The sequence below is a fragment of the Mandrillus leucophaeus genome, unplaced genomic scaffold (genome assembly GCF_000951045.1).
Source record: "Mandrillus leucophaeus isolate KB7577 unplaced genomic scaffold, Mleu.le_1.0 Scaffold202, whole genome shotgun sequence".
Lineage (NCBI taxonomy): Eukaryota > Metazoa > Chordata > Mammalia > Primates > Cercopithecidae > Mandrillus > Mandrillus leucophaeus.
The window spans coordinates 3,295,657-3,307,155 of NW_012102055.1; the positions used below are offsets into that span (position 1 = coordinate 3,295,657).

General features: G+C 41.0%; 2 protein-coding genes and 1 pseudogene across 3 annotated transcripts in view; 2 read left to right on the forward strand and 1 right to left on the reverse strand.

Annotated features, from left to right (window-relative positions):
- POLR3F (polymerase (RNA) III (DNA directed) polypeptide F, 39 kDa) overlaps positions 1-1,349 on the forward strand; it is an 18,122-nt gene extending 16,773 nt beyond the window's left edge. For both annotated transcript variants that reach the window (XM_011979511.1, XM_011979510.1), the window contains one exon: positions 185-1,349. In XM_011979511.1, coding sequence (XP_011834901.1) covers positions 185-262 — 78 coding nt within the window. In that variant the 3' untranslated portion in view covers positions 263-1,349. The remainder of the gene's footprint in view (positions 1-184) is intronic.
- Positions 1,350-1,980: 631 nt separating this feature from the next.
- On the forward strand, positions 1,981-2,775 carry LOC105539300 (annotated as a pseudogene).
- Positions 2,776-3,173: 398 nt separating this feature from the next.
- RBBP9 (retinoblastoma binding protein 9) overlaps positions 3,174-11,499 on the reverse strand; it is a 10,690-nt gene continuing 2,364 nt past the window's right edge. Inside the window, exons 3-5 of the mRNA XM_011979512.1 lie at positions 11,161-11,266; positions 7,021-7,106; positions 3,174-6,618 (exon numbers count right to left, since the gene is read on the reverse strand). Coding sequence (XP_011834902.1) covers positions 6,392-6,618; positions 7,021-7,106; positions 11,161-11,266 — 419 coding nt within the window. The 3' untranslated portion in view covers positions 3,174-6,391. The remainder of the gene's footprint in view (positions 6,619-7,020; positions 7,107-11,160; positions 11,267-11,499) is intronic.

Consider the following 11,499-nt stretch of genomic DNA (forward strand, 5'->3'; position numbering starts at 1 on the left):
CCGGGAGGCGGAGCTTGCAGTGAGCTGAGATCCGGCCACTGCACTCCAGCCTGGGTGACAGAGCGAGACTCCGTCTCAAAAAAAAAAAAAGAAAGTTTTGTTTTTAATCTTGCTTTAAATAAGTGGTTGGGTCTTAGATATTTTAAAACTTTAATTTGAATATAATTTTTTTTCTTTTTTAAAGGTTTTTGATGACTGCCATGAAGGTGGTGAGATTTCACCATCTAACTGTATTTACATGACAGAGTGGCTCGAATTTTAATAGAGAGCTATGAACTTAATGGACATTTTGCAAATGAAGTTACTTTGGGAGCAGATAATTTAATTCATGATGGAACATCAAATCTCCGTGAAAGCAAACTTCATAATAATGGATATAGACTTGCTGCTATGAAAACATATTTTTTTATTTATGAAGACTAAATTTATATTAGTAAAATAGCCAGTAGAATATGAAAATAATAAGGTTAGTAGTGAAATTCATTCTTCAAGAAATAAAACACTTTGAAACTCCGGAGGACCACATCTTTCAAGACTCCTGATGGGCCAAGGAAAAAGATGCTAACATACCCATATTTACCAAGTACTATGATAAGGGCTAGAGTATAAAAATGTTCTTTTTAAAGTTATTTATTAAGTTCTTCATTGGAAGTTTTTTTCATATCTGGTTCACTACCGCCATTTCTGTTTTCTGCTTTCTCAGTGGTTTCATTGAAAAGAAATTAGAAGTGGTTAAAGGCAGGAATAGCAAAGGGGAGTGTATGCAAACTTGGGGTATGACTGGGGGAGAGTGGAACATGCCTGTTCCACACACTATTCCTTTTTATATCAGAAATGTTCTTTTAGGAGACTATGCTACCATACTTACTTCAAACCCAATGACTACTGTCAAGGCTATATTTTCAGTACATAAATATATCATTTTCATCCTAAAGAGAATATTTTCACTGTTCCTTCTTTCTTAAAGTCTTATGTTTCACTCTGTAACTCAAATGTATTCTTTCTTAGAATTTACCCTAGATTCTTATTTAATGTCTTCAGTAGACTGAATGTTGTGTGTGCCCCCAAAATTCTAATGTTGAAATCTCATTTCCAATGTGGTAGTATTTGGAGGTGAGGCCTTTGGGAAGTGATAGGTCAGGAGAGTAAGAGCCCTCATGAATGGGATTAGTGCCCTTATAAAAAGAGACCCAGAGAGCTCCATCACCCCTTCTGCCATGTGAAATGGAGAAGACGGCCATCTACAAATGAGGAAGTGGGTCCTCACCAGAAAACACATCTGTAAGCACCTTGATCTTGGACTTCCCAGCCTCCAGAATTGTGAGAAATAAATTTCTATTGTTGATAAACCAGTCTATGGTATTCTGTTCTAGCATTAACTAAAACTAAAAATACTCCATGCCCTCCATTCACACTTTATTTTGAGGGAGGGGATAACATTCTTTTCTTATTCTGTTTTAGATTTATTTCCCTTCCTTACTCTGTTCTAAAAATCATGGTGAGATATGTCTAAGCAGAAAGCCGTATTTGTCCTCAGTTCTAATAGCACTTTCAGTTCCTATCGTCAGCCACATAGAAAACACTAGGTTATTTGATGTATTGTTGCACAGAAGTTGACTGTAGGGCTTTTTAGAATTTTAGTTTCATATTTTCACTTTGTAGCTCCAGTTAGAAGTTTCTGTATCCAAGCCAAAAACATGGGACCCGATGGAAAGGAATTCAAGCTCTGCTAGTACTGACAGTTGGGTTCTAACACCAGTTTGGAGATGCTCTAAGTGGACATCAGAAGAGATATTTTAAGATAAATGGTATCAGTAAAATAAAATTCAGCTCAGTAACCAATTTTTGTCCAATACATTCTTTGGCCAGCTCTACAAATTAGCATTTGATGACACTAGCTCTTTGTAACAAAAATTATTTCAAGTATTGGATATATATACCTATATAAGATATATAGCCTTTTGGCCAGAACTCCCATCTTCCAGTAATTCGCCAAAATGACGAACACAAAGGGAAAGAGGAGTGGCACCCAATATATGTTCTCTAGGACTTTTAGAAAACACGCAGTTGTTCCTTTGGCCATGTATATGCAAATCTATAAGAAAGGTGATATTGAAGACATCAAAGGAATGGGTACTGTTCAAAAAGGAATGCCCCACAGGTATTACCATGGCAAAACTGGAAGAGTCTACAATGTTCATCAGCATGCTGTTCGCAGTATTGTAAACAAGGGCAAGATTCTTGCCAAGAGAATGCGCGTATTGAGCACATTAAGCACTCTAAGAGCCGAGATAGCTTCCTGAAACGCGTGAAGGAAAATGATCAGAAAAAGAAAGAAGCCCAAGAGAAAGATATCTGGGTTTGCCGGGCACGGTGGCTCATGCCTGTAGTCCCAGCACTTTGGGAGGCTGAGGCAGGCGGATCATGAGGTCAGGAGATGGAGACCATCCTGGCCCAACATGGTGAAAACCTGTCTCTACTAAAAATACAAAAATTATCTGGGCATGGTGGCACGCGCCTGTAGTCCCAACTACTCAAGAGGCTGAGGCAGGAGAATCGCTTGAACCCGGGAGGCAGAGGTTGCAGTAAGCTGAGATCACACCCCTGCACTCCAGCCTGGTGACAGAGCAAGACTCCGTCTCCAGAAAAAAATAGAAAGTTACCTGGGTTCAACTGAAGCGCCAGCCTGCTCCACCCGGAGAAGCACACTTTGTGAGAACCAATGGGAAGGAACCTGAGCTGCTGGAACCTATTCCCTATGAATTCATGGCATAATAGGTGTTAATAAAAGACCTCTGGACTGTAAAAAATATATATATACACATACATATATATACACACACACATAGATATATACACATACATATATATATATATATGAAGGATTTGGGAACCTGGAACTACAGAGGATTTCTCTTCTACCCTCAGTGAGAGTTGGAATGGTAAGAACAATGTCTGTCCTTCCTGGGACTTGGCCTATCAAAAAGGCACTAGTTTTATGTAGTAAGAAAAATGAACTTGGAAGAGAGCTAGAAATGAGAAGAAACCAGCTTATGTTTTAAATATAGGCTTTGTCTTATGTCTCTATAGCTAAAGATTGATTTTTAGAGCTTAACATTCAATGGGTAAAACAAAAGTATTCCTTACCTCACCAATAAAGAGAACCTTCAAACTTTTTTCCCATGGCATGTTTTTAATTCTGAAAATTAGGAGATAAGAGACTATTTAAAAATACAGCACCTCTGATGAATAGTTAAATGGATCGTTTATCCTACAGGGATAAACTGTAACCAAAACTAATTGTGGGGCTCTAGACTCCTGACAACACCAAAAACTCAAGTTGCATATGAAGTCCTAATACTTACAGTTGATTTCCATTCAGTATTCGGTATTTTGCTCACCTGAGAATAGATACTCCTCAGAGTGTACAGAGGCCCCTGTATATTCAATGGTGACCACAAAGAATCAAACAGAAACCATGCCAGTCCATGACTCTATGATAGGTTTTTAATGAATAGTTTGTGTGGATTTTCCCATGAAACACCCTTGATCTTAGTTGGGTGATTTAGTAAATTGTATAGACCTATGATGTTGGTGGTGATCAGCTAAGCAATACAGAAATAGCCAAACAGAAGTCATTTCAAATTAAGTCACTTGTACTTTGAACTATTACTCAGTATTGGATAGTAGATGAGGGGAAAATACAAAATATGTGTCCTAGACCAATGCTGTCCAATAGAGCTTTCTATAATGACAGAAATAGCCTATATCGGCTGGTCAGTAAGGTAACCAATAGCCCGCAGTGGCTGCTGAGTACTTGAAATACGGCTATTTTGACTGAACTGAATTTTCAATTTTACAGCTAGCTGTGGTTACCGGTTATATTTGGCAGCAAAGATCAACAATCCTATAGGTCTATCTTAACATTACTTTTATAGGAATGAAGAGTATCAGAATTATTTCTTAATTACATATATTTAGTTTTCATTTCTACAGAGAGGTCAACAAAGTTTTGTGAACTAAATTGTGTAAGTTTGTTTTTTTACGAAAGGACTTCACAGAGAACAAGACAAAGAGTAAGAAACACAACAGCAAATTTCCAAAAAATTCAAGTAGAATCAAACTTTGACTACAGATTTGGTCAAATTCGTGCTAAACAGCCTCTTTAACAACTTCCTTATTCAACTGACTTATATAATTTGCTTTTTAGTAGTCAAATATATTGTTTTAAATCTTAATTATTTTTTATTATAAAATACATGTTTAGTGTAACAAATTCAAATAATCTCTTAGGAGGATAAAGTAAGGGGCCAGGCATGGTGGCTCATGCCTGTGATCCCAGCACTTTGGGCGGCCAAGGTGGGTGGATAACCTGAGGCCAGGAGTTCGAGACCAGCCTAGCCAACATGGTGAAACCCCATCTCTACTAAAAATACAAAAATTAGCCAGGCGTGGTGGCGCATGCCTTTAGTTCATGCTACTTGGGAGGCTGAGACGTGAGAATCACTTGAACCTGGGAGGCAGAGGTTAGAAAGAGCTTTGTGCCACTGAACTCCAGCCTGGGCGACAGAGCAAGACACTGTCTCAAAAAAAAAATAAAGAAGAAGGACGTCCACCACATTGTACCTACCAAAATGCCCATTCCCCAAAGATGACTGCTGTTAAACAATTAGGGTACCTTTCCTGATTTTTTTTTTTTTTTTTGGTCTAAGCACATTTAAAAACCAAGACTTTTGGTTTTAAGTGATAGCTCTCAATCTCCTTTAGGCATGAAGTATAGGAAATTATATTTCTGCAGCAAACTCAGGCTCTGGAACATCAAGTGTGGATTCACTGGAAATTATTTGAAGTAACACTTAGAGCTCATAATAGCCAAAAAATGGTGGGAAATGAAAAAGGGTAGGTTTCTTTATTTAAATTTTTTTTTTTTTTCAAGAGACAGGTTCTTTGCTCCATCACCCAGGATGGAGTACAGTGACGGGATCATAGCTCACGGAAGGCTCAAACTCCTGGGCTCAAGCAATCCTGCCTCAGCCTCCCAAGTAGCTAGGACTAGAGGTGTGCACCACCATGCCCAGCTAATTTTTAAATATTTTGTAGAGATGGGGTTTTGCTATGTGCCCTGGCTGGCCTCAAACATCTGGCCTCAAGCAATACACCCACCTCAGCCTCCCACAGTGCTGGGATTACATGCATGAGCCACCACACCCAGCCAAATAAAAGGCTTTTTGAGGAAGTATGATCAGAAGAAAATGGAATGTGCTTGAAAGAGCTCTACAGGGCCACGGAAGTTCTGTTCTCCATAGAAGAGAACGTGAAGTATGGACAGGTTCTTTTTAAAAACACTTGACTTTGGAACAAAATCCAAATTGTCCCCATGATTTCATCCTTTGACATTATGTTCATTTTGGTTATCTTAGTCTTTTCTCAGACTTCACAGATAATTATCTAAAAGCCCCTGGCTAAGTTAATGCTTATGACTGTGGTCACAAATGGATGGCTTGGATTTTATTTGTCTTGCAGTGTTTGTAAATTTTTTGATGTATACTCTTATTGCCAACTTACATACTCATATGTATATGGATTTTGTGTGTGTGTGTGTGTGCGCGTATATATATATAGTCCCCAAATTTAAAAACCATAATTTGGACATTTTTTCCACACAAAAAATCAGAAAATTGGTAACACTCTGCCCCATTTCCACATGGCAACAATTTAGACAGGCCATGAGCTCTCCACACAGCCCTGATCCCACCACTCTTGTCTCAAACAAATCTAGTCAGTTGCACGTATATTATGTATGTATATTGCTGTGCTTCTCCTTCCTTCCTGACTCTGGAAGACTCCTGTCTCAGTTTCTCTCAACATATCTGAAGGACTCAGGGACAAGTGTCAGAGGTGAAGGCCCTAGTCTGGGTTTAATGTCCGGGGCCAGCTTGAAACAGCAGCTAGTATTTTGAGCTCTAAGCTAACACTCTGGACTTTCAGTCATGTTTTCTTTCCCCAGTGAAACGGAAAAGTTTGATTTCAAAGAGGCAAAGTGTGTGACGCCTGCAACATACATAAAACCTGTTTCGTTTTACTCAGGAGTGGGAATCAGGAAACCTGGGTGCTGTTTCTGACTTACTTTGGTTAGGGAAGGGCAGTTAAGCTGTCCTTACGTGTCTTACCAAATGAGGAAAATACTGCGGTAGCTCATAGCAATTTGGGAGTTTTAGAGTCTGTGGAAAATGGAAATGCTATTTGTAACTTAGATTGAACGTTGAAACTTGTGTTTGTTTTTCAGGCACTTTTGGAACTTAACTGGATGTTTTATGTGTCTAGTAATCGGCTGAGAGTAGATATTATTCTACCCCTATATTGGGATGTGAAATAGCAGAAATCATACAGTCTATGCTGGTACTTTCAGCAAAGACTTTACCACAGTAATCAGTTCATGAAACTCTGTGTTCTGAAAGTGGCCACGGTCAGTGAATTTGTGCAATTTGGTTTCCAACCTATCGGCCACTTCTTGTTGTTCCTTCCAGGGAAGGAATGGGTCGTCAGTGGAGCCAAACTGCACAATGTAAGGGCAGTTGGCCTTGATCTTCTCCCACTGCCAGGGGCGGGTGAAGTATCCTATGGGGAAAAAAAAACAGTCTTTCAGTGCCCATGGATAATCTCCCTCTAGATATTCTAAAATACCTACTGGCGACCCACATAGAGACACAAAGGAGCAGAGCCTACGTGTGAGTTAGAAGTAATTCTTTTGTTTTCAAATCTGTAGGGCTTGATACCACAGTTACTCATGAAGAGGTGGTACATGGTTCAACTAAATCCAAGCCTCTACCGTTCAATTCTAGACTTACGGCTTGGGAAGAAATCAAAGTGTGAACTTACATCCAAAGATAGGTGGTAAATCTTTCTCCTATGCTATTAGAATGTTTTGGCATATCTGAAAGACAGCGCTGTTTTCACAACCTGAACAGACAGCCCCATGTCTCGAGAGGGCTTTGCTCAGATTTCTACCTTTGGACTTACCACTTGCACACTCATTTTCATCCCCCAAGTCTGATGTGTACGCAGACACTAATACAATAGCATATACTCGATGTGTTTCTGCATACCTGGAGAAAGAAAAAGGATGTCAGCTAATATAAATGTTACCTCTGATCACCAAAAAGTCAATAAACTGGCCGGGCGCAGTGGCTCAAGCCTGTAATCCCAACACTTTGGGAGGCCGAGACGGGCGGATCACGAGGTCAGGAGATCGAGACCATCCTGGCTAACACGGTGAAACCCCGTCTCTACTAAAAAATACGAAAAAAAACTAGCCGGGCGAGGTGACGGGCGCCTGTAGTCCCAGCTACTCGGGAGGCTGAGGCAGGAGAATCACTTGAACCCGGGAGGCGGAGCTTGCAGTGAGCTGAGATCTGGCCACTGCACTCCAGTCTGGGCAACAGAGCGAGACTCTGTCTCAAAAAAAGAAAAAAAGTCAATAAACTACTTAAAAACTCATTTGTGGTAGCCTACAGAAAGCATGTGCTATCTGCTGTTGAGGTTGATGTGAAAAATAGCAAGGAAACTGCAGAACTACAAGCCCAACCCTGGCTACTGGAAGACCTTCTACTCATTTTTCTTTCCTTTTTTTTTTTTCTGAGACAGAGTCTCACTCTATCACCCAGACTGGAGTGCAGTGGCACAATCTTGACTCACTGCAACCTCCACCTCCTGGGTTCAAACGATTCTCCTGTTTTAGCCTCCTGGGTAGCTGGGATTACAGGCATGCACCACCATGCCCAGCTAAGTTTGTATTTTTAGTAGAGACAGGGTTTCACCATGTTGGCCAGGCTGGTCTTGAACTCCTGACCTCAAATAATCTGCCCACCCCGGCCTCCTAAAGTGCTGGGATTACAGGTGTGAGCCACCGCGCCCAGCCCCTACTCATTTTTCAAGGTAGTTCAAACTTGTGCAAACCTTTCCCAATAAACAAAAAATGTGTAATCCACCCACGTTTAGTATGCTTCAGTGTCACTTGGTTGGTGAACATGCAGATTCTCAGGCTCAGACCCAGAGCCTCTGATTCAGAAAGCTGGGATTAAGGCCTAGAATCTGCATTTTAAGGCATGATCCCTCCTTCAACCCAGATGACTCTAATGCAAGTGGTCTGTGAACTGTATTTTAAGAAACACTGTACAATACCAGAAATGTACCTTTGGTACCACACACTCCACATTGCCTTGTATTATTCATTTGTGTCGTCTTATGTAAATTTCTCTCAATAACTGTCAGCTCCTTAAGGGCAGGTATGAGTCCTATTGATCTTTGCGTTCCTGGTGCCCATTACAGTGCCTGGCAAGTAGACACCCAGCTAACGATTAGGTTGGTACAAAAGTCACTGCAGTTTTTGCCATTAAAAGTAAGCAGGAGACAGACAAGAAATAAACAGGATGTCAGATGCCATGCATAATCCTTGACTAGATCTAGGATTGATTAGGTCTAGGTGAAAAGTACTACAGATAATAAGATATAAAGAGGATAGAAGCAAGTAGAGTGAGGCTCCAATTATAGTATTTGCAGACAGCAGTATCCCTCAGCAAAGACTGGGATAAGAAAAGACACATAGTAGTAATAATTTCAAGAGACCTTTGTGCCAAGAAAGAGTTAGCGTTGGTATTTTGTTCTTGGGCCTAAACTTTTTTCCCCATTTACTTTGAAAAATATCAAACCTATAGAAACGTTTAAAGAACAAGCACCTAGGCTGGGCATGGTGGCTCATGCCTGTAGTCCCGGCACTTTGGGAGGCCAAGGCAGGCAGATCACCTGAGGTCAGGAGTTCAAGACCACCCCGACCAATATGGTGAAGCCCCTCTCTACTAAAAATACAAAAATTAGCCAGGTATGGTGGCAGGCACTTGTAGTCTCAGCCACTCGGGAGGCTGAGACAGGAGAATTGCTTGAACCTGGGAGGCAGAGGTTGCAGTGAGCCGATATTGTGCCACTGCACTCCAGCCTGGACAACAGAGCGAGGCTCTGTCTCAAAAAAAAAAAAAAAAAAGAACAAGCACCACCGAGATTCATTAATTTTGTTACATTTCACCCTTACTTTAGCATGTATCTCTTGAGAAGGCCACTCCCTTAACCATGGTACCACTATTACACCCAATAAATTTCACACTGATACAGCAATATTATCTGTATTCAGTTTTCCCCAACTGAACCAAAAACGTCCTTTAAAACATTCTAAAATCCTAGATCTAGTCAAGGATTATGCATTGCATTTTATTTTCATGGCTCTTCAGTCACTGTTAAATTTTTTCTTTTAAATGACATTAACATTGTTTAAGAGTTTAGGCCTGTCTTGTACATTATCCTCTAAATGGGATTGTCTGTTTCCTCCTAACTAGACTGAGGTAAACATTTCTGGCAAGGATACTACATAGGTGATGCTATGTCTTTCCCACACCATCACATCAGGGGACAATGATGCCAGTGTATTATTGGTGAGATTAAGTTTGATCATTTGCTTAAGGTGACATCCACGTGATCTCTCCATTGTAAAGGCACAACTTCCCTTTCATGATTACAGTCATCTGTAGGGTAGTCCTCTATGATTGTGTCAATAGGAAATTCTACAACCTTAACCCAATCATTTTGCCATCCATTTTTCTCCTTGTCTCCCTTAACTTTAGAAGTCAATTCTTAGAAGGTTGCTAATAATACTGCAGTGAGTTCAAGGATCTTTAAAAGCAGGCACATCTTTACTAATCCATGGCTTGAGAAAAATGCAGTTGGCCTTGAGCTGGGACAGAATTCAATAATACAAGGAGCTCTTCGTTTTCCAGACAACCCCTGGCAGCATATAAACATCCTTACACTAGGAGTGTACCATAATTTTGTAGCTCCATCCTGAAATACTCTTGTAACTTTAATCAGTGTGGCTGAAAGGTTATGAAATTTGGCAAGATTCCCTGACATGCAATTCATGTGACATCCTAAGTGACTGCTTGGGACAAATAAAAACTATTATCCTTTGTCATTTTGCCTAGCAAATACGAAAGAAACTCAACCCTTATAGGCTAAACTTAGCTTAGTCAGCCAGCTAAGTCGCTACCCACTAGGCTTTATAAGGCCAAAAGGGGAGATATAATATTCTTAATGAGCAGTAGGGATGTGCTCATGAACCTAAGGACCAGGGATTCGCAGGTGAGTGACACTGCAGACACAATCTACCATATGCCAGGCTCTCTTCTAGGCAATGGGGTTTCAGTGCCAGACTGAACAAAGCCCTGCCTTCCTGGAGTCTACATTCTATTGGCAGGAGACAGACAAGAAATAAACAGGATGTCAGATGATAAAAAGTGCTGCAGATAGACTCACGCCTGTAATCCCAGCACTTTGGGAGGCCAAGGCGGGTGGATCATCTGAGGTCAGGAGTTCGAGACCAGCCTCAACATGGAGAAACCCCGTCTCTACTAAAAATGCAAAATTAGCCAGGCATAGTGGTGAATGCCTGTAATCCCAGCTACTCAGGAAGCTGAGGCAGGAGAACTGCTTGAACCTGGGAGGCGGAGGTTGTGGTGAGTTGAGATGGCACCATTGCACTCCAGCCTGGGCAACAAGAGTGAAACTCCGTCTCAAAAAAAAAAAAAATGTGCTGCAGATAATAAGATATAAAAGGGATAGGAGCCAGCAGAGTGAGGAAGCCGTTTCACATGGAGTGATTAGAGAAGGCCTCACCTAAAGGGGACATTTGAGCACAGACTTCAAGGGGAATAGAAAGCCATGCTGATGTCTAGGGACAGAGGTCCCAGGTAGAAGAATGAGAGCAGGCTAAGATGTGTGTGTACTTAGCATGTTCCAGGAACCACAATGAGGTCAGTAAACCTGGCTGGGAGGAGAGAAGGAGAGTCTGTAGAGACAGAATCAGAGCTGACTGATGGGAAGCCACTGGGGTTTGCAGCCACTTACGCTTTAAAAGGATCACTGCATCCCAATAAGAGCAGATTTTTTTTTTTCAATCCACTAGCAAAACCAGGAAGGAATTAGGACAGATTATGTTACCACTTTAGAGGTCAGCATTGTTTCCTCTGCAATAGAAACTTAAGATATACACAAGGTATATCTCAAGCAAGCATGGCTGGAGCCCACAAAGGGGATACAGTTTAACAAAGATCGTACCTCATGGCTGCGATGGCCCCAGAACTGTGGCCGATAATGATGGTCTTCTCATCACAGTGCAGCTCTGTCTCCATGAAGGGCAGCCAGATGCTCTCTCGTGCTGTAACTTAAGGTTCGGGGTAAAGAAAAAGTCTGTCATTTGATAGTGGCAGTCTGAATCCAATGCTGCCCCACCTTTCTAACAGACGACTATTCAGCAATTCACAACTTTTAAAACTGCAGGACCACAGCAGGAGACAGGACTGTGTTAACAGAGCCAAAGGCTTACGTATTACTACTTGAAAGACCCAAGTCCACAGTTCTGACAAATAGTTTTTCTTTTCTCTCTCTTTTTTTTTT